This window comes from Mytilus galloprovincialis, chromosome 4 (assembly GCF_965363235.1).
Source record: "Mytilus galloprovincialis chromosome 4, xbMytGall1.hap1.1, whole genome shotgun sequence".
Classification (NCBI taxonomy): Eukaryota; Metazoa; Mollusca; class Bivalvia; order Mytilida; family Mytilidae; genus Mytilus; species Mytilus galloprovincialis.
This window is the reverse complement of record NC_134841.1, coordinates 88,715,736-88,738,493: the sequence shown is the minus strand read 5'-3', so window position 1 is coordinate 88,738,493 and position 22,758 is coordinate 88,715,736. Positions and strand designations below refer to the sequence as shown.

Genomic DNA, 22,758 nt, shown 5'->3' with positions numbered 1-22,758 from the left:
ATTAGAATCGAAATAATTCATGGAAGCCATAGATTTGTTGTAAATTTACACATGGCCTGGGCCGTGATATTCGTTAATTTTATAAGAACGAACTATAAAAACTAGTTGTAAAAGGCTTAAAGGCCGTACCTTGACATATAATGGTTTACTTTTATAAATTGTTATTTGGATGGAGAGTTGTCTTATTGGCACTGACATCTTCCTATCTCTATTAACTCATTAGATGGATACAAATAGAACTATATATAACAAAAACATAGAGACTTGACCGGGTACTTGTACATCCCAACATCAAAACACACTAAATACAGATCTGAAAGTTCTTACAATTGCTAACAGCTAGTTCAAAGTTAATAACAATCAATAAACAAAACCAGCATCTATGACTTAATTAGGAGATAACAGTATTATATTTTAAGCTCCGACGGCATCAATTGGGGATTTGATGGTCGCAAATTAAGTTTACTGGCGACGCGTTAGCGGAAACAGTAAACGGGTATTTGCGACCATCAAATCCCCAATTGATGCCGTCGGAGCTTAAAATACAATATTGTTATCTCCATTCTAATGAAACTGACTGAAAACAACGTTAACACATGTATTTAAAGTTTACCATATGCCGTCTGAGCTTGCGCGTACGTCCCATAGCATCAAGTGTCAATTGATGCCATGTAAATATGTGACGTTATCCAATCAAAATGAACGTTACAAATTTGTTGCATTAGAATTATCAATTAGTTCACATCCAACATCCAATGGATTTAGTGTGAAGACGTTATAAACAGACCTAGAAAACATGACCTTGTGTAATGCCTAGATACTTAGTCGACAGATTGTAGATCTATCAAAGTGTATATGTATATAAAAATAAAATTTACATAGCTTTTAATTTACTGATAAAAAAAGTCAATATTAGTACCAATTAAAACAAAATTCAAAGATCTAATGACAGTGTTGAAGTGGTAACCTTTTAAAGTACGTTTATTCAAAGGATCGACAAGTTTACCAGAATCGTTACTAATTTCCAGGCACGGTAAACAACATCTTCATAAAAACGAGGATGGACTATCTCGTTTGAGATAATTTTTCTCCCGGTACAATCAAACTTCGAATAATTTACCGGTAATGCATTCGTTAAAGTCTAAAATTTCACAACAGACACGGCAAATCAAACGCGTTGTGAAACACCAAAAGATGGTACATCACCATCAAAAAGAGAAAAATTAATCCACATCTATGAGAGGACAGTTATTAGCGTTGACATTTGATTTGTTTAAGGTAAATTACATTTAGTAAATTCGGCAGTATTTAAAAAAAACTATTGATTATTTAACGAAAAAATAGTATCGACATAACGGTAAGTGCTGTTGAATTTATCAAAAAGTACAATTTAGACAAGTCTCTTTTTAATGTGGTCATAGACTGTGATTCAACAGAAACATCAAAAGCGCGTAATTTATCTAAAAGACCAAATATTTTTTTACACTGCAAAAAAGGTAATTTGCACATATATTATTAATAAAATTTATGAAGTTCTTTGATTTCATAGCTTGTTTGTCCAGTTCTCTACTTACAAAACTCGTATAATGATAAACGAGTAAAACTTATATTCCTTTCAATGCCTCTGATAAGGTTGTAAAGGTTTTACAACGAGTTCAATGATGAATAAGACTATATTAACGTCTTTGGAAGGAAATATAAAAAAGACGTTACCATAGAAGGAAATATATTTTTGATTGCCTGCTTGGTTATGAAGGTAACCATAGGGGACTGTAGGGTAATACATTAAAGCAGATGAAAGAACAATTACGGTGTCAGTTCTGCAGTCTGGATAAAGGGCTTTTGGCAAACTCTTAGCATAACTAAACGGAAAAGAAGTTAACAAGTCAAAAACAGTTCAAAATCTTTTAAAGAGGCAACGGCAAAAAGTTTCACATTTTATTGATTATTTCAGAAAGAAAATCGATTACAGTGACTTCACTGTTAGTGTTGCTCTCCACCAATTGCAACTCGTTCAAATTTTGACCAAATTGCAATTTGTTTTATTAAACCAAATTGTTCAACTGGTAAGAATATTGAACATATTGTTTAGTCAAAATGTTAAAGTGCAAGGTGATAAAATAAAACATACTTACAATCCTATAAGAATTTATCTCCACTTTAATGATATTGTGAAAAGATTCACCTATCTGTTTGTATAGGTATATTATAGTCATTTCCATGCTGAAGGAACTGTTATTATTTTGAATTGCTATAAAAATGTCCAAACTAAGCTTTCATATAGTTTTTCTTTCTAAAAGTATTCTATATTCATAAAAATCAGATATCATTTTAAATAAAACATCATATATTCAGTAAAAAATGTGTGAAATAACAATATGCTGTTGATAAGTTTCCATGGGGAGATAATAATTTTTCTTTCAAAAAGTCTTTATTCAAAAGAATATTATTTTAGGTTATTTCAAAATTCATCATTTGCGCTCGAATAAAAAACAGTTGAAAGGGCAATCAAAATGTTGAAGAGCGTTTAAAACCACAAATATCAGAAAGAGATAAATTGATTTCGAATCATTTTTAATGAATATCGGAAATAGTTGTTCGTTGACCTGTACTTAATAAGAATCTTTATATTTGATAATGGAATAGAAAGTGCTTTATTAATGTCGGAGCTGTATATATGTAATTAATTTGGATATAAAAATCAAAGAAAAGATAATAAATTGCTAAATAAAACAATGCAATAACAAAAGCGACAATTATTATTAACGATATCTAATCAATTACCTCCCTTTATTGATCTGCATCATGTGTTTCATTTAACATGAACCCGAAAATAGAGAAAATGAATGAAAACTGCCACATGTGAAATGTTAAACTGAGTTCATTTATTATATCACGATATTTCTCAGACGTTCTGTTTTCAGTTTGCAAAAAGCTATGAAAGTAAAAAGTGTCATTTTAGTTCAACTGTAATGTTCAGAGATATTGTGCTCTAATAAAAATAATTGAATCAGCTGTTGACATTAAATGAAAATTTAATTATTATTAAAGAGGGGCATGTACGTTTTACCACATGCTCTCTGTATGAATTTCCCTAGGCCAAGGTTGCTCAATCGTTAGCTTCTACGTAATGTTATTCTGTTTTACCTCAGTTTTAGTTTAGAACCCGGATTTTTTTTTCTCTTACTCGATTTATTACTTTCGAACAGCGGCATACAACTGTTGCCTTTATTTACCATGGAGTTAAATGACTTTAATAGACTTATATATATAGTCTGTTCCGTTGTGTTTTTTAACTTATCTTAACCAATTAAATAATTGAAATTGATATCGTACATTGATTCCGATGTAATTATTAGAATATGTGGTTTGATTTCAATTGAGATATCTCTCCATCAAAGTCACAATTTGTAAAAAAAGTAAACAATTATAGGTCAAAGTATGGTCTTCAACACCGAATTATCAAAGACATCAAATTGACATATGTAAAACTATTCAAACGGGAAAACCAACGGTTTTATCTTTATAAAAAACGAGAAACGAGAAACACGTATGAATCACACCAACAAACGACAATTACTGAACATCAGATTCATATGGCTTGATTAGTTCCATTAATAATAACATGTTAACTGACGATACTGTTTGTAAATTAAAACAATAACTGAATTAACTGGCTTGATGATAACATATTGAATAATTATTTCGACTTCAGATGTATCAACTAGGTATGTTGTATAGCAGTGATGTGATAAGGGTAATTGATTATTTGTTATGCTTCTTCATGAAAAATTTGAACTAGGAATGTCACGAATAAAATGTTACTACGAAAGAAATACATGAAGAAAAAAACCTGACAGAAACACTGGGCGTGTACTTTGATCGAGGAGATATAGGAAACTTAGAACAAACCATTTGATTATAAACACACACTTTTTGTTAATACATGGTGATACATAACGTATATAATTACTAAATGTATGTAGAAACATTTTGAAATGTACGAGTTGTCTGAATCCTCAGGGTTAAAATCCAAAACACTGTTATAACAGAAATTGGTAAGTCAACTGTCTTCGTCGACAATTATCAACATTTTCAATCCAGATAATGAGTTAGAACTCACCAAATTAAGAATACAGTAGTGACGGTTACTTTTCATTTCTGAATTCCTGTTTCCAATTTCTATTTTCGATAAATATTTTTTTTAATCTACCTCTAACCATGCTTCTTTAATCTGTTGCATTTAGCTCAATTGAAGAATGGTATGAGTCACAGGTGTTTTTTTATATCATATATACCTTTCTATTTGAATCAGCGATATCAAATTAACCATTTATCAAAAGGACTTACAATGTATGTTGTTCATCACGATATTTCAAACATATGGTGTTTTTTTATACAGTATATATTTATTTTTTGAAACATTTTCTTTTTTTAAAAGTTTGGAAAAAAGATAGCAAAAACATTGACACATCTATATGCATCATGCAATTTCCATAATTTTGGACGCAATTATATCATATTTACCAACAGATGTTACAATTCTATCCATCATAGTATTTGTTGTGGCTGGAACAAATATATATATATATATAATTCTATGTGATCGAAGCCGACACAATACAACTGCAGACATGATTCTTATTGTTCTTTCAGCAAGTTTGACTTGTTTTGGAAGTCTGATTCAGTGCCATAGTAAGTCAAACATATATGATTTATATACGTATCATAATAGAGCAAAGTATAAGAAAATGCATTATTAAGATCCAATGAAATTTCAAACAGTCTATATATACTCAAAAAATGTCTTGACTTGCTATAAACAATTCCTAGAGTTAGTTGAGAATCTATCTAAGGCTAAAATACTGCTTCTTTCTTATTTCTTGTTACTAATTGCAATTTGATCTATTGATAGGAATAACATTATTTTGCTTATGTTGTAATAGTATTCGTTATTGCTTCGGACGCATGAAATTTTATGTTTTTATTTGGTTTGCATTTGTATGCATACATGATTGTTACTTGTATCAGAAATTTAAAATAAAAAGTGAGTATAATAATGTAGTTAAAGGATATTTTGAACTTAATATTAAAACAGAATATATATTTAAAAAAATACTGATTTTATGATTCAACTTACATTAATAAGCGTAAATGTTATTTGCAATTCTCCAGTCAACCCAATTTATCTCTAATTCACTATAGACCCATAGTTTCTTATCAATGATACCGCCTTTGCACTCCTCTATATCAGTTTAGTTGATCAGATCCTATTTCAGAGTTACTGTCACAAGTTGAATTTTGTGAGATCGGCAAAATATCTCTTAAGTGTATTTCGCCTCTCTTACAAAATTCAGCATGCACAGAGAAGTTTTGATGAATTAAAAACATTTCAACAAACGAATCAAGCATATAATCTTAAAACGTTATATTCATTTTTACAATTTTGATTCAGTTTATAGGACAAAATCCTTATTGAGATGACTTTTTTCCTGTGTTTTGTGAGCTCACATCTTTCTTATTTACAAATTTGTGTTTGTTTCTGATAGTTACTTAACAAATAAGTGCATCTTTGTAAATGAAAATTAACAATACTTCTGATTATGAAATCATTAGATAATATTTGTTATTATTTTTATTTATAACACAGAAAATGAGATAGTTGAAGATCTATTTAACATTATCTTTAAACTGAAGAACAGTAAAGAATATGGGAGAGGTAAGTTTTTATAACATTTTACAACAGCATTGTTCTACAAGACACAAAAAGGAAACTAAGTTAACTAAATGTACTGGTAATAAGAAAACCTTTAGTGAGCAATCTCAATACTATATACTATAATAGCGAATAATGATATTTCAAGATTTATTGATTTTTTTTCGATCTAGTAGGTATACGTAAACCATTTTAGATATAAATGAGATACAAATTTATAGACGGTTGTCTAAATCTTTTATAGAATCCATGAAATACAGTACTCATTAAAACACAAAACTTTCTCTCGATTCTCGAAAATTGGTAGCCACAAAAATAAGTGAATCCCAGAAATTAACATTGAATTTACCCGAGTACTATTGGTACTTTTTCTCAGAACAGCTTTATGGATTTTGATAATAACAATTTTTTTTTATATAATATTCACAGGTCATACGTCTATCCCAGCTTTTACTGCTACTTTGTCGAAGGATTTAACTCCACAAGTCAATCAGATCATAATATTTGACTCCGTAAAGACAAATGTTGGTGGACATTATTCTCCTAGTACTGGAGTATTTACATCCCCTAGAAATGGCCTATATATGATATCTGCAACTATGAGGTCAACTGCTTCAAAGCATTTGCATTGTGAGCTATGGGTAAATGAAGGTATGAAAGTAAAGACTTTTGGCACAAATTACTCGACTGGAACGATAAACGTCGTCTTACAATTAAAGACAGGAGACAAGGTTTCCATAAAGAAGGACCACCATAGTGGAGAAGGTATAATTGGACGAGAATGGTCAATGTTTTCTGGTTATTTCATCGCTTAAAAAGTACAAATTTAGCATAATAAATACTTTTGAGAATCCTGGAGACTTTGTTTGTTTGTTTTCTTTTGTAGTGGTTTTGAGCGGCTGCAGTATTTAACTTACCGCATAGCCTAGTTTGTTACTCAGTTGATACCTCATGTCTTAATTATGTAAGTGCATGAAGTCACTTACTTTGACTTACGTAAATGTATGCACTATCTGTTACATTATATCTAATGCTTATATTAACCGATAAAAGTGCAATCCATGTAAACTTGTCGCTCCTTTAAATAAACTTATTTTAAAAGGTTACCTATTCAACACTGTAATAAGATCATTGAATATTGTTTTTATTGGTATAAATATTGATTTTGTTATCAGTAAATTAAAAGCTAACTAAATATACATATTCATGGAACTACAATCTGTCGATACCTGTAACTTGGCATTGCACAAGGTCATGTTTTTCTCTGGCTGTTTATGACGTCTTTACACTAAATCCATTGGAGGTTGGATGTGTACGGATTAATAGTTTAGTCTTAATTGCATGATTTTTTTATTAGTTGTTAGTGGCTTTAAACAAGCTCTAAGATCTGTTCATTGTGTCTTTTTGTGTCGGGATGTATAAGTACCGGGCCACGTCCACTGTATGTTTGTCCATCTGATGAGTTAAGCCTTTTCAACTGATTTTTATAGTTCGTTCTTATGTTGTACTGTTATACCACTGTCCCAGGTTAGGGGGAGGATTGGGATCCCGCTAACATGTTTAACCCCGCCACATTATTTATGTATGTGCCTGTCCCAAGTCAGGAGCCTGTAATTCAGTGGTTGTCGTTTGTTTATGTGTTACATATTTGTTTTTCATTCATTTTTTTTTACATAAATAAGGCCGTTAGTTTTCTCGTTTGAATTGTTTTACATTGTCTTATCGGGGCCTTTTATAGCTCACTATGCGGTATGGGCTTTGCTCATTGTTGAAGGCGTACGGTGACCTATAGTTGTTAATGTCTGTGTTATTTTGGTCTTTTGTGGATAGTTGTCTCATTGGCAATCATACCACATCTTCTTTTTTATATAATCAAAAGCACTTGTGACAAGCAAACTGTGTTCTCCTAAAGTCAGGGAGGTCGTGGGTTTAGATACCACCTGGGTCAAACAAAAGACCGTGAAATCGATATGCTGCTTCACTGCTAGGTATAATATTGTTGCTAAACAAAATGAACATTTTCTTCTGCATTTGTTCGTAATTAGAAAGGTGTCAAAATACACTTGAATTTAAATGTTCAGAAGCCTGATACAAAATGATCTAAATCATTACATCAATGAAAACAAATGTAATTCAGAGCGAGAAGGAAAATAACATTTCAGTACCAATTGTTCTACACCAGATCAGTATGTTGACATGAAATATCTTTCTCGTAATACTCTAGGCCAAAATATTTGAAAATATTATGTTTTTTAAACAAGAACAGCGTATTAAATTGAATGGACACAAAGTTTAGACAAACATTGACAAGAAATCAGAGCTTTGCATGAGGGAGATATGTTCCTTAATTTAAACAAACTTCAATATTCTTGTAATAGCAAATTTTATTTTTTTTTGTACACGAAATGCTTATTTTCATTCCAGTACCAAAGTACTAGGCACTATGCTGGTAATGCTCTCGGGGACTAACATTCCATTAGAAGAGGTGTCGACCCAGTACTAGTGATAGTAATTACATTAAAATGTCAATTTTTATGCACCAAATGCGCATTTCTACGAAAATATATCTTCAGTAATGATCATGGCAAAGGTATTTGAAAATAAAACAATGAAGAGCAAAATTATCAAAGAATATCATATAGTTCCTGAAAGTAAAATATCACGTTATGAATCACTTTGTATTAAAATAGTTTGTAAATTAACATATTTTAATAATCAATGTTTGTGATTGCACTTGCAAAAAGAAGTATACAAAACGTAGTTAGAATTCGAAATGTATCATACAAATGACATCCAAAAATCAGTTTTCAAAACTTCGTCAACCATTTTAGTCTATTGATTTCTTGTCCTAGTTTGGTTTTACTTTTCTTCCTTTTTTTTAATTTCGACGACACGAATGTGTGTTTTTTATAGACTTTGGACTTTCAAATTTATTGCGCTTAAGCTTCACTGATAAATAAAGACAACAATAGTATACCACTTTTCCATATGTATTAATCGTTAAAAATAAAAAACAAATCCGGGTTACAAACTAAAATCGAGGGAAGTACACCAACTATAAAAGAGAAAAAAGGAACAACAGAAACCCTGAACTGCAACAAACACAAACGCCCACATATATTGGAAACAGACTATTTGATAGCAACTTCCATATTCGTGACTTGATAAAGGTCAAAGAGACATTCATTGCCGAATATCGCCATCTGGTGCAATTACATTGGTAACGTTAATGTTAATTTGACCGATGAAGAAAAGAAAGTATTCTGAAACTGTTTTTTTCGAATGTTTTAAAGAACTCTTTGCATCGTAAATGTCATCTAATAAGGGCTAGCTCTTATTTTTTATCATGATTTTTTTTTATCAAATGCCAGGGGAACTCCATCAAGATACAATAAATCTATGTTTTGTAGAAATTTAAATACATATTCTATATACAAATTATATTAACTTTAATGATCTACCTTCATGATCATGACCATTCCGTGATTATAAGATTGATTTCCATCTTTTTATCGTCATTAATTGGTGAAACTATAAAAATGCTTAGGCTGAAGAGGAAACCTTTAAACATTTCATATAAAAAGGTTCAGAATTTGTTGTATCAAAGCTTATAGAATTGAATTAATATAAAGAGAAAAGGGTTAGTAACCTAGCGTTAATTGGATTAACGTATACTGGAAAGTGTTGCAAATATAACAGAATTTAACAAGAAGGTATATCCACCAGTGCTAATATTTTCAAATGATTACTACACTATGTATTATAGAAGGTGGAAGATACCAAAAGGAGAATCAAAACTAATAAGTCGTAGAGAAACCGTCAACATTATCTCATAAAAACGAATCGATAAACAGTAGTCACTCAAACGACAAATAATCAACATGGACCTCAGCAAAACAGAAAATATTCTCAGATTTCTGTAACATCAAAATGCAAATTGAGTCATTCAAATCAAATGAAATGATTTTATGGCTTTAGTGAAGTACGTTTGTTTTTTATGTCTTCATTCGATAATACAATTATAACGAAAATATGAAACATATGAAGTTGACAGGTCTAACTTTACCGGTCTGAAATGCTACAGAGATCATTCATCCGGTCACATATATAATATAAATATATACACTAAAAAAGTTCAAGTTACTATGAGAGGCAAATATTTTCATAATTTTAACACTTCATAGCAGCAAAATGTGAAATTTAACTATATTATTTTGCTAAATGTCAAACAAAATAATTTTACTTTCTCTGATCATGTATGGGCAAATAACAATTTGAATACCAGTCTCTAAAAGTCTTTTAAAAAATCTGCAGGTAGCAGTTAATTTTTGACAGGCACATCAAGAATATAGATTTTTTAAAACATATTTTTGAGGTTTCAACAACCTCGTTACATTTGTCACTGTTGTAACTTCACGAAATAAGTGCAAAATAAAAATTAATTTGTAAAAAAGATTTGCTTCAATTGACAAAAACACTATCTAGTCCCTTCCCCGTGCTTATTACATCACCAAATGAGCTTTTGTCATCAAATATGTTGTAGCCATGTCAAGCATGACGGGTTTGTCTTGTGTAGCAGGATGTGCTACCCTTTGGTGGCTAGATACGGCTGGTGTACTTCTCATATATTTTATTATGGTATAATACTAAACCCATAACGAGAGAGATTGTACTTGGTATTCATATAATGAAGATATAACCTTTCAAACAGTTTAAATGAGGTCTGGAGCTGGTATGTCAGTAACTTCTACTAGTCCTTTGTTAATTTATCTATCATTGTCACTTCATTTAGTTTCTTTTGTTACCGTTTCTAACATCGGACTCGGACAACTTTTGAACTGAGTTTTACTGTGCGTATTATTGTGTGCTTGTTTTTCTACATTGGCTAGAGATATAGGGGAGGGTTGAGATATCAAAAACCTTTTTTAGCCCCGCCGCATGTTTGCGCTTGTACCAAGTCAGGAGCCTCTGGCCTTTGTTAGTCTTGTATAATTTTTAATTTTAGTTTCTTGTGTAAATGTCGGAGTCCATTATAACTATACTAGTATACATTTTTGTTAAGGGGGCAGCTGAAGCACGCCTTCTGGTGTGGGAGTTTCTCGCTGCATTGAAGACACTTTGGTGGTTTTCGGCTGTTGTCTGCTCTTTATTCAGGTTGTTATCTCTTTGACACGTTCCCCATTTTTACTATCAAGTTTATTGTTTCACCTCTGGGTTTGGTGGCTTATTTTGTTCCTCAATCTGAAGTTTTCTATGAAGTGTTTTGCAGATGAATCTCTCTCTCTCTCTCTCTCTCTCTCCTGATAAATCCTTTGCATCTTCCACCTCTTTTTGGAAAGTCGTTCCGAACGCCCACCAAAATTGCACGCAGCACAAAAGAATAACAAACATAATGACAACGGACAGTTTTAGTAATTATAGATACTGAAAGCTACTCCAATGGGAATACATCAAGCTTTATAAATTGCGTTCGTGATAAACCTCCTTCAGGATTACTCAAACCAAACATTTAAATGCCATGGATTTATGCTTACTACAAAATTAAAGTTTTATGACTAAACGGGACTTTAAAAAAATAACAAAATTCAACATTGCCTAACGAAGTGTGTATACAAAATTAAGTTAAACATGTGGTAGGTTTGCCAATGACTCGTTTATCCACCAAAATTCAAATGGAGATGGTATGCCTATAGTAAAGTTGATTGAATAAAGATAGACAGGAATATAGCAATTGTTAACAAGCTAACTTTAAATAGCATGCTAGATTGACATGACCAGGGCTATTGACATTATAAACTAATAAATCTGGTAATTTCTTCGATATTGAGATGCCAGTTAAAGGTTATGACGACAGAAAGTTACGCCATTTAAACATATCTCGAAACACAACTATGTGTTATTCCCTTTAACATATTGAAATTTATCACAAATGTATTTGATTTAGACTTTTATTTTTTATTATTTGTAAAGTTTTTGTTAATGGTTGTGTTATTTTAATTGAAATTCATATAAAGGGCCAGTAAATAGTTATCAATGGTACCAGGATTATAATTTAATGCGCCAGACGCGCGTTTACAAGCCCAGTAGTCAGCATGTTTGTGCTGACATGAATTATCATTGATATTGTTATATTTATAAATTAACTGTTTACAAAATTTTTGAAATACTAAGGCTTTTCTACCTCAGGCATAGATTACCTTAGCTGTATTTGGCAAAACTTTCAGGAATTTTGGTCCTCAATACTCTTCAACTTCGTACTTTATTTGACCTTTTTAACTTTTTTGGATTCGAGCGTCACTGATGAGTCTTTTGTAGACGAAACGCGCATCTGTTGTATATATAAAATTTAGTCCTGGTATCTATGATAAGTTTATTCGTCAACATAAGACTCATCAGTGACACTCAGATCAAAATAGTTCACAAGTACAAAGTTGAAAAGCATTGAGGATCCAAAATTCAAAAAAAAAAGTTGTGCCAAATACGGCTAATGTTATTTATTACTGGGATAAGAAAATCCTTAGTTTCCGAAAAATTTAAAGTTTTATAACAGGAAATTTATAAAAATGAATATATAATTGATATTCATGTCAACACCGAAGTGCTGACTACTGGGCTGGTGATACCTCGGGAAAAGGTCCCTTTTGCTTTTAGGCTACATATTATATATACAATTCGTTTCTTTGTTAAACTGATACTATGTAACTTCTATTTTTATATTTTGAAAATCACTCAATATTGTAAATCTTTATATATATCATACCGATAAACATGACCCTGAACATATTGAATATCAATTAAAACAACCACATGTGTAAATGGTAAATTGATTTCGTTTTATTTTATCAGAAAAACACTATCTCTACAAATATTTGTTGCACAGTTTGACAAATGCTTATGAAAAAAATACAAACTTTAACTGTCATTTTAGTTGAACAAAATTGTATTTCGAATGGTTCTGGTGAAACAAAATCCACAAAAAGCAAAATTACAATTAATTGTTATTTTTTTAGTTTAAGAAGATATCTAAAAATATAAAAATGTGATATGATTGCTAATTAAAGTCATATGAAACCTCAAATTAAAAAAAATTATGCATATGTTTTTTAAAACTAAATGTATAGTTTTCATTATACAACTTATGTACATATACTTTTTTTCTGAGAAAAATTCTTTAATGTGTCCACATTTAGAAGAAGTTTACATATTTTTAATTGCTTGCTGCCAGGAAGCAATTCGCCGACATATTTTCACCTAAGCGTGATCCTCCTCGTAAAAATCGCATGAATCTGTCATTAAAATAAACAATTATCTAATTGTATATGTTAAACACGTGCTAAATACCCATGCTTTTTGTTGATTATTTACTATAAGGTGACAATCGGTAAACTTCGGCTTCAAAACACGACATTTAATGAGTAGCCATAATGGTTAAATCATAACAGATAGAGAGAAAAAAATGACGATTATACGATATATTTGCGTAAAAAATGATAAAATCGTGCACAGAGGACTAAGTTTATGGTATATATGTCGTGTACATGTTGCAATTTTGTACAGGTTATAACATATACAAAAATATTGTACATGTTATAACTTGTATAATGCAAAAAAACAAGTTATAACATGTACAAAAGTACCTCGTACATGTTAAACATGTACGAATTCTTGGTTAAAAATGGTTTTAACTTGTACAAAAATTAAGATTAACCTAAATAAAACAGAAAAGACATTTAAATTTGTTTAATAATAAAGAACAACAATCAATAGGCCAGAACATATTTGTTTTCTTTAGAGGACAATGATCACAAAGTTTCAAAAATTAAGGCTTCGTGACTTATGTTGGATTATAATGTGTTTTCATGTAATTGTATGTTTTATGCAGTCCATCATGGCTTACATCAGTGTCACACTGCTAAATAAAAGCATACATTTCCTTAATGACAATACTGCTGAAGGACGTCTACGGGTACGGGAGTTGTTCGCTACATTGAAGACCCATTGGTGGCCTTCGACTGTTGTCTGCTCTATGGTCGGGTTGTTGTCGCTTTGACACATTCCCCATTTCCTTTCTCAATTTTATTACATACTAGTAACTAAAATCATCTGAATGTTTAAGAACAATGCCTTAAAATTTTGCGTAATGAATCTACTCCTCCCCCTCGTTTTATAGTATTCAAAAACTAAAGCAACGTCTGATATGCTTACTCTTTAAAAGCAAGAGAGAGCTAAAATTGTTTTCATTGTATCAGAACTATCTTTGAATCTACTTTTCAACTTTTTTGGCCTTCAAAGTGGACACTCACAATTATAATTCATCAAATAAGAATACTGAATAGTGTTTGTTGACTGCATGTGTGTTTTAAAAGGTATAAAGAAATTATAAAAACTATGCATCTGTGACTAGTTTCACAAAACTTACTTAGGACTAAATTTTTGAAAATGCCTGTACCAAGTGAGGAATATGACAGTTGTTGTCCATTCATTTGATGTGTTTTATCTTTTTATTTTGCCATTTGATTAGAGACTTTCCATTTTGAATTTTCAGTTCTGTATTTTTGTTATTTTACTTTTTATGATGGTCTAATGACATATCTTACTCCTAAGTGGGTTTCATAAAGTATTCCTATATTAGATGTCTAAAAGTTGGTCATAAAGTTAGGACTACACGAGAGGTGTCTAATGATAGTCTTAGGATAGTCATAAATACATTCATATAAATTACACTCATTTATAATCTCATCATCAATTCTCATTTCCTGCTAAATCTTTGTAGGTTGACGGATTATTATGAGTTGTCAAAAATCAACCTTCAATATATTGATTTTAGGCAATGATGCACTAATTAATCCTTGAACCTTACCATAACCGATACAGTTACACCTTTAATATATCTTTGCTAAGATCATCCTACGACAGCTTTGAGACGTGGTCTGAGATATGTCCATAGATAGTTATAAGAGGATCATAAAACATGTCCTAACTCCTAAGATATATCTTTTGTCTTAGGAGTGCTTCGTGATACCGATCCCGGGACATTAACTGTTTCAAAAAAGGACAAAACACACTAACATGAATGAATAACAAGAAATGATGAAAATATTCTTGAGGTTAATAACATCTGTTGCAATAATAGAAACATATCTTTATTTTTCAAGTTTGTACAAGTTAAAACCATTTTTAAGCAATTTATAACTTGTATTTTTGCATTATACAAGTTATAACATGTACAATATTTTTGAACATGTTATAACCTGTTCAAAATTGCAACTTGTACACGACACACACGATACATGCATTGGTTCAAGAATTTGATAAACATTATTTTTCACCAGTAACTTGTTTCTTATGACTTTAAATAAAGCAAGAAAAGCGAATGATAGAAAAAAAGGAAGAAGATACCAAAAAGTAAAAAACAGAACTAGAGAACTCCAAGGAAAATTTAAAACAGAAAGTTCCTTAACAAATGTCAAAATCAAAATCTCAAACATGCGAAACGAATGGAAAATATATTCCTGACTTGGCACAGGGAATATTTTGCAGATTATTTGGTACGCTATGGCAAAAATGCCAAATGAAAAAATGATAAAAAAGACAAGAAAATAAAATTAAAAAAGGTGGGATATAGTTGTCAACGAGATTCTATCAAATGAAGTGAGAGTAAGCCATTATATGCAACTATAATTCCTTCGACAATGGGATAATCCCATACCATAAAGTCGATTAAAAAGGCCCCGACATAAAACAAAAATGTTAAACAAGTGAAACAAGAAAACTGACAGGATATCTATAACAAAACAATTTATGAAAAATCAAATATGACAAACATAAAACACGACAAACATTAATTAAGGTCCCTGACTACGGACAGGAAAATCAAAAATATGACAGGGTAAAACATGTTTCTGCGCACTCAACCCGCTGTTAACCTGTGACAGTGATGTAACAGAAAAATACTATACAATTAACTGTAAATATCGATAGCAATTGACTTATCATAAAAGATCGGTACATCACACAAAAAATAACTATTATGAAACTAATATAAACAAAGCACTGAAATAAGAGAATTTTTCTATAAAGAAAACTAAACAATAAGCAACAACAACCCTTACAGAAAATTGGATAGGATTTCATGTACTCCGAAAGGAAAGCAGTTCATGTTTAATATGTGACACCCGCCATGTCACTCCAATAAAATATTTTGAAAAGATATAGAAAGTATTACTTATATAGAAGTTGAGGATTGGCAATTGACTCTATAACCATACGGTATTATAGAATTCTGTCAAGCAAATTTTCAAGCAAAAACAATAAAAATTGAAAGTTAAAGTACACAAAAAATTGTTTTGAAATCTTAAGCAGGAACAACACAAACACCATTAAAACAAACAATGCTAGGTGTCTTATCGCATAAGTTCTAAAGCATATATAATCGCTCTAACCTAGGTTCATGTTACTCAATCTCTAGATTTCTTTGTAGTGTTGTTCTTTATTTTTGTCTTTTGTATTGCTTGTCTTTGCTTGGCTTTAGATTTGCGTAGCCACCTTACGTCTCTTTACTTCGTATTGCGAATAAATCTTTCTTGAACAGAAATTAAACAGAACATTGACTCAGTTGCGCTAGATTTTGTTCATCTGTGTTCTAAATACTGGTTTACTTACTTTGTATAAAAAGTATGTTGATCTCACCTTATTGGACTTGATGACATTTACAAGAAACTTTTCTAAATATTCTTCGCTCAATTTTTTGAAAATGATGATAAGCGCTATGATAAAATTGATTGGACGGGAATCTTACATACTAGTATCTTGAAACATCTTTTCGATGGCAATAGATTAAATCCTGAAGGAAAATTAGTTTAATGGTTTCAAAAAGGTAGCGATTTGCTTTAGAGACATATTCCAAGATGCACGTTTTTCAGTAATGTCAGTATTCTATGGTTATGAAAAAGCATAGAATTGCAAAAAACAGAACAAATAAAAATAACTTGGCATTTGCTTTGCCTTTATGCCCGCGTCACACTGTCCCGATTTTTACGCCGATGGCAACAAGATTATGGAAATTTTCAAAATCGAGACTGATCGTATCCAGATCGGGCTATTCGTAGTGCCATCTTTAACCATCGTAAAACCATCGGCCACTTTTTCTAGCCTTCGGGGACAACTTCGGGAAGGGTTCTAAATTTTTTAACATGTTAAAAAATCCCCGAAGGTGCATCCGATGTTGAGGGTTCGTATTGAGTTCGTACCACCACCCTCACCATCGTAATGTCACCGGGAATGCATCTTTGAACATCGTATTGCATTCGTGTTTCCATCGCTTCCATCGGGCAGTTTCGGACATTACGGTGTCTACACGAATGATTTACGAAGCTACCCGAAGGTATTACGATGGCAACACGACTTCGTGAAGACCTTGTAATCCCGTCGTGTTGCCATCGAATAAAAGTACGAAGGCGACAAGATGGAACTACGACGGCAATAAATCCAGCTAAATGTAAGTTCATTTTCGCGCTAAAATACATTTAAAGTGCAATGCGCGATATGCACTGGTCAGTCTAATACGACAGTTAAGAAAGACGTTCATAAAACATGGATCTCATATCATATGATTCTATGAGAACAAGAAAGGCGACAGCGTTGTTTCTATTAATTCAAATGGAACAAGAAGAGCAGCTATTACAGGCTCAGGATTTACTTTTACAAGTAATATATTATTTTTTGTCAATTTTTCATATTAAGTTGCATAATGAAAATTATAAACGCGCCTCGTACACCAACACTGCAAGTACACGTATATAGGGAAACCAACTTTTCTTCATTATTCTGATTTTTTTATGTATCGTCTGAGTTGTTGTCACACGAATTTTTACTCTATAACCATTTTGTTTTATATATGTCATATTTTGCTGCATTTGTTGCTTTCCTCACATCCTTCCTGTTGTCTATATTATTATGATATTCTCCTGGAAAGAGCTCTTTTTGAATAAAGGGGACCAACGAACCCATTACCTGACCTTTAAGATAGATCAGTAAACATTTGGCATAATTATGGGTGATTATTCAGACTAGTGCAAACATTTTACAGTTCAAACAAGACAATGCCGAGCGTGGCATCCCCTCGTATGTAACATATTTGGGACAAATATGGACACTATACATGTATTTGTTTATGACACATGCAGAAAATTGTAAATTGAATATGCATATTTGATACATAAAATTTTTTAGAAATCAACCAAAACATTCAGTAACTGGAAGTACCTTTGATATTGTCTTTAGAACCAGCAGCTAAAAAAATGAGCAACCAATTTCCTGTGTATTATGCTATTTCAAGGAGAAAAAACAAGTCCATCTACATGACCTTGACCTTTGGCCTTGAACATAAAAAATGTCAGATCATTACAAGGAGGAACAATATACCAAATGTGGTTAAAATCTTTTGAAGCATATTGGTTTTAGAGTGTCCACAAGGGTGATATTGCCTTGTATTACAAATGCCACTGTGACCTTGACCACGGTCTTCCGTCTTATGATTAAACCAGAAATTAAATGTACAATATAATATTTATTCAATATTGATTAAACAATTTAAAACAAGTGATGCGTTCGGCATATAATTTAAATGCATCGTAAACTGTACACGACGTCCTTGAGACATCGTAAGGCCATCGCGCCATCATCGTTATCCATCGTGTAGCCTTCGTAATCCATCGTGTAGCCTTCGTGATCCATCGTGTAGGCTTCGGCTGAGATATGAAGCTTAAATACCCGTCTTCTGTTAACCTTCGTATGTCCATCTTTTGCTATCGTATATAATTTCGGAACCATCGTATAGACTTCGTTATTCATCATACTTGCTTCGGTCACTTTTTTGGTATTTAAACGAGATCGGGACCAACTTCGTACGAACTTACAATTTTCGCATTCGGGTGTCCATCGTATATAAAAATCGGGACAGTGTGACGCGGGCATTAGAATAAAACATCTATATTTTTGATTAAAAAAGTAGAATATCAACATTCCTAAAGCATACTACACTTATTCTAAAAAAAACGACTTTTCTCGTTACAAAAAACTGTCAGGGAAGTAGACTTCATGAGAGGGCTCCCTTTACAAATGCTACTGAAAATTGGTCAAATTTACAATGTTCCCGATAATCAGTAGTATTTTCTTATCTTTGTATCATCAACACTTTACAAGAATTTACATCTTAAAGTGAAGCGCTAATTTAATCATCCTTGTACCTGATATGTAAAGTTTTACGAAGTCTGTTACTTTACTTAGAGTTAAATAACACATTGAAATGACTCTTATATAAGTTTAATGTTAATTTTTTCTTAACGCTAAAACGTGTTTCAGAATGATATTACTTTTAACTCTTATCTCTTGCACAAAGTCTACAAAAAAGTCATAAAAGCTTTGACAATCAGAAAATGTGAGTAGATTTGCATTTGTTCCTTCGTTATTTTCCGTTCCTTTGATAGATTTATATATTTGCAGATATTGATAATGTGAAGAAGACTTGTTGACTTTCTAACAATGTACCAGAAACGATCTATAGTGACAAAGAAAACATTCACACTAAAATACATTTAACAAGCAATAATCATAGGTCAGTTGTAATGGTTGTAATATAATTTTTAGTTTTAGTTTCTTTTATATATTTCGGAGTTTAGTATGACGTCCATTATCCCTAAACTGGTATACATTTTGTTTTTGTGCCAGCTGAAGCACGCCTCCTGGTGCGGGAATTTCTCGCTGCATTGAAGACCCTTTGGTGGTTTTCTGTTGTTATCTGCTCCTTGATCGGGTTGTTGTCTCTTTGACACATTGGTATTTTTAACACATCTTAAGGCTTAGTACATTTGTGATTCCAAGAGAGTCATGATTTGGAGCTAGTCCGAAACACACATGTATTTTGAAAAAAATATATAATCTAGGTAAAAGCGTAATGAAAAGAAACTAGAAATTACAGGAATTTGTTTTTTTTTAATGTGGCATGTGATCAAGTTAAAGTCGATTGCAAAGATGCATGGTGACGAACGATTTCGTTTTGTACTTTGCCTTCAAATTGAATTAGTTTCGGGCATCCTGGTATAAGTAAATCTACAGATGCTCTTTGAGCGCACAAAAGTTATAAAATAAATTTGGAGGTAGTAACTGTTTTTCTTCAATGGTTAGCAAGAGGATTATTTGATTTCACATCATTTAGAACGAAACTTGAAAAAAGTTTAAACGAGAATATTTTTACTTTATTATGAAAGTATTTCATGTCTGTTGAAATTCTACATGTGAAATTGATTAGAATCAATTGATTGCTTAATAAAACAATAGCAAAGCAAAAAACAAAAATAAAACCAACTGTTTCTTATCCTATAACTCTCCTTGTAGATTTATATTATGTGAAACGAAACTTGAGATGACCCCGAATATATTGAATATAAATTAAAAGAACCACATGTGTAAATGGTAAATTAATTTCATTGATTTTATCAGTAACACACTATCTCTATAATTTTGTTTACACCGTTTGCCAAAATTATTGAAGAAAAATAAAGGCAATAACTGTCGTTTTAGTGTATCAAAATTGTATGTGGATTGATTCTGCTGAATAATAAACAACGAAAAGCAAAATTACAATTAATTGTTAAATAAGAAGATATATAAAAATATGAATATGTGATATTATTGCCAATAAGATAAACCAAGATGAGCATGAGATAGAAAAAAGGAAGAAGATACCAAAAAAAGCAAAAAACAAAAAAGGAGAAATTTAGGAAAATTTTAAAACGGAAAGTCCCCTAACAAATGTCAAAATCAAAAGGTCAAACACGTCAAACGAATGGAAAACAAGTATGATATTCCTAACTTGATACTTGGAACTTTTCGAAGATAACTTGGCACGCCAATGAAACACGACAAAATAACCAAAAAGACAGCATAATTCAAATAAAAAATGGGGTATAATTGCCAATGAGACAACTATCAAATGAAGTGAAAATAATTAAGTATACGCAATCATAATTCCTTCAACAACGAGATAAACTTAAAGTCGGCTAAAAAATGCCCCGACATGAAAATGTGAAACAAGTGAAACGAGAAAATTGATGACATAATTTATAACAAAACAAAATATGAAAACAAATACGACAGATATAAAATACGACAACCACACATATATATTGAAGAAAAACATTCCAGGGAAAAGCGTTTAAGAAAGGAACAAAAAATGACATGAATATCTGAATGACGCGTGTGATAAAGTCGATTGCAAAGATGCATGGTGACGAATGCATTCGTTTTTTACTCTGCATTTGAATGATTAGTTTCGGGTGACCTTGTATAGGTTCATCTACAAATGCTCTTTGAATGCATAAAAGTTATATGATAAATGTGTATTTCAGTTGTGAATTTTGAGGTAGTAAATGTTTTTATTCAATGGTCAACAAGAGGATAATTTGATTCCACATCATTTAGAACGAAACTAAAAAAAAAAATAGGGCCCAGTTTAAATGAGAATATTTTTACTTTATCATGGAAGAGCAAGTATTTCATGTCGGTTGAAATTCTTAATGTGAAATGTATTAAAATCAATTGATTGTTCAATAAACAGTAGCAAAGCAAAAAACAAAAATAAAAACAACTGTTTCTAATCGAAGAACTCTCCTTATAGATTTGCATCGTATGATAAACATGAGCATGAAATATTGAAAATAAATTAAAACAATCACATGTCATAATATTGAAATATCTAAATGTTTTCATGTGTTTTACAAGAAACACAAAATGTCTACACTGTCTTGTCTGCACAGGCTGTCAGGTGGCTATTGAAGTAAAAGATAAGCAATTGCTCGTTTTTTGTTAAACGACATTTTACGTAGATACATTCTGCTTATATAAAAAAAAACGTGTTATTCCTATAAAAGATGTAGATAAGTTATTACAAGTTATAAGTCATTACGCTATCACGGTTTGGTAATTGACTTTTATTCAGCCCTAAGATGCATAGAATTCGGTCATGTTAAACTTCCTACATTAAAACTTGACCAAAAACGAAATCTTGAAATAGAACCATGTTTTAGTACATGCAAGTCTGTTAACAATATAAACACCGCAAGCATTGCAAAATTGAAATGCACAATAAACAATATTGAAAACTACGACAAGTGCATCACGATATTCTTTTAAGCAAACAAATATAGATAACATGTCATCTTCCTATATCTATATATTAGCTTTTCTACCTCCGGAATAGATTACCTCAGCTGTATTTAGCAAAACATTTAGGAATTGTAGTCTTCAATGCTCTTCAACTTCATACTTTATTTGACCTTTTTAACTTTTTTGGATTCGAGCGTCACTGATGAGTCTTTTGTACACGAAACGGGCGTCTGGTGTAAATACAAAATTTAATCCTGGTATCTATGATGAGTTTAATTAGTATAAAGTAAAATCACAAAAATACTGAACTCAGAGGAAAATCTAATCGGAAAGTCCATAATCATATATTAGCTTTTGTACTTTTGTAATTAAAAACTGAAAGTAAACCGCTTTGATATCGAATGCATGTCAGTAACGAGGAACAAGCCTTATAATTACATACTGAAAACAGAGTATATATCAGTGATATCGTGATGATACCGGATTGCTTTGAACGCCTTTTCTCGTGTGAAACTATTTTAGTTATTCCATTACCCAATAGTTTTGAAATGAATTTTAAGTTTTTATAGAGAACAAAAGAAAATGCTTGACGTTTGGTTTGTCTTTTGAATACGGAAGCTTGGATTTTACTTTTTTCATTTATTTGCTGGTCTGTTCTTCTCTTTTTTTAATTTCTTAAAAATGTTTAGCTCCTTAGCATTTTTTTTTTACTCTTACTTTTAATTGAGACCTAATAGATATCTTAATGAAATAAAACAGAATATCTACCGAAACAATCATTCAAGAATGCCGTACATAATTTCTTATTACTGAGCTAAAACACAATGAATAGTTAAAATATAAACCGTATCTGATGCAATATATTCGGATATGAATTT

General features: G+C 31.4%; 1 protein-coding gene across 1 annotated transcript; it reads left to right on the top strand.

Moving 5' to 3' along the window:
• Positions 1-4,610: 4,610 nt before the first annotated feature.
• LOC143070830 (complement C1q-like protein 3) lies at positions 4,611-6,574 on the top strand. The gene is made up of 3 exons (XM_076244953.1): positions 4,611-4,695; positions 5,651-5,719; positions 6,146-6,574. Exons 1-3 carry the CDS (start codon positions 4,635-4,637, stop codon positions 6,529-6,531), a joined length of 516 nt encoding a protein of 171 aa, XP_076101068.1. The 5' UTR covers positions 4,611-4,634; the 3' UTR covers positions 6,532-6,574.
• The last annotated feature ends 16,184 nt before the right edge of the window (positions 6,575-22,758 follow it).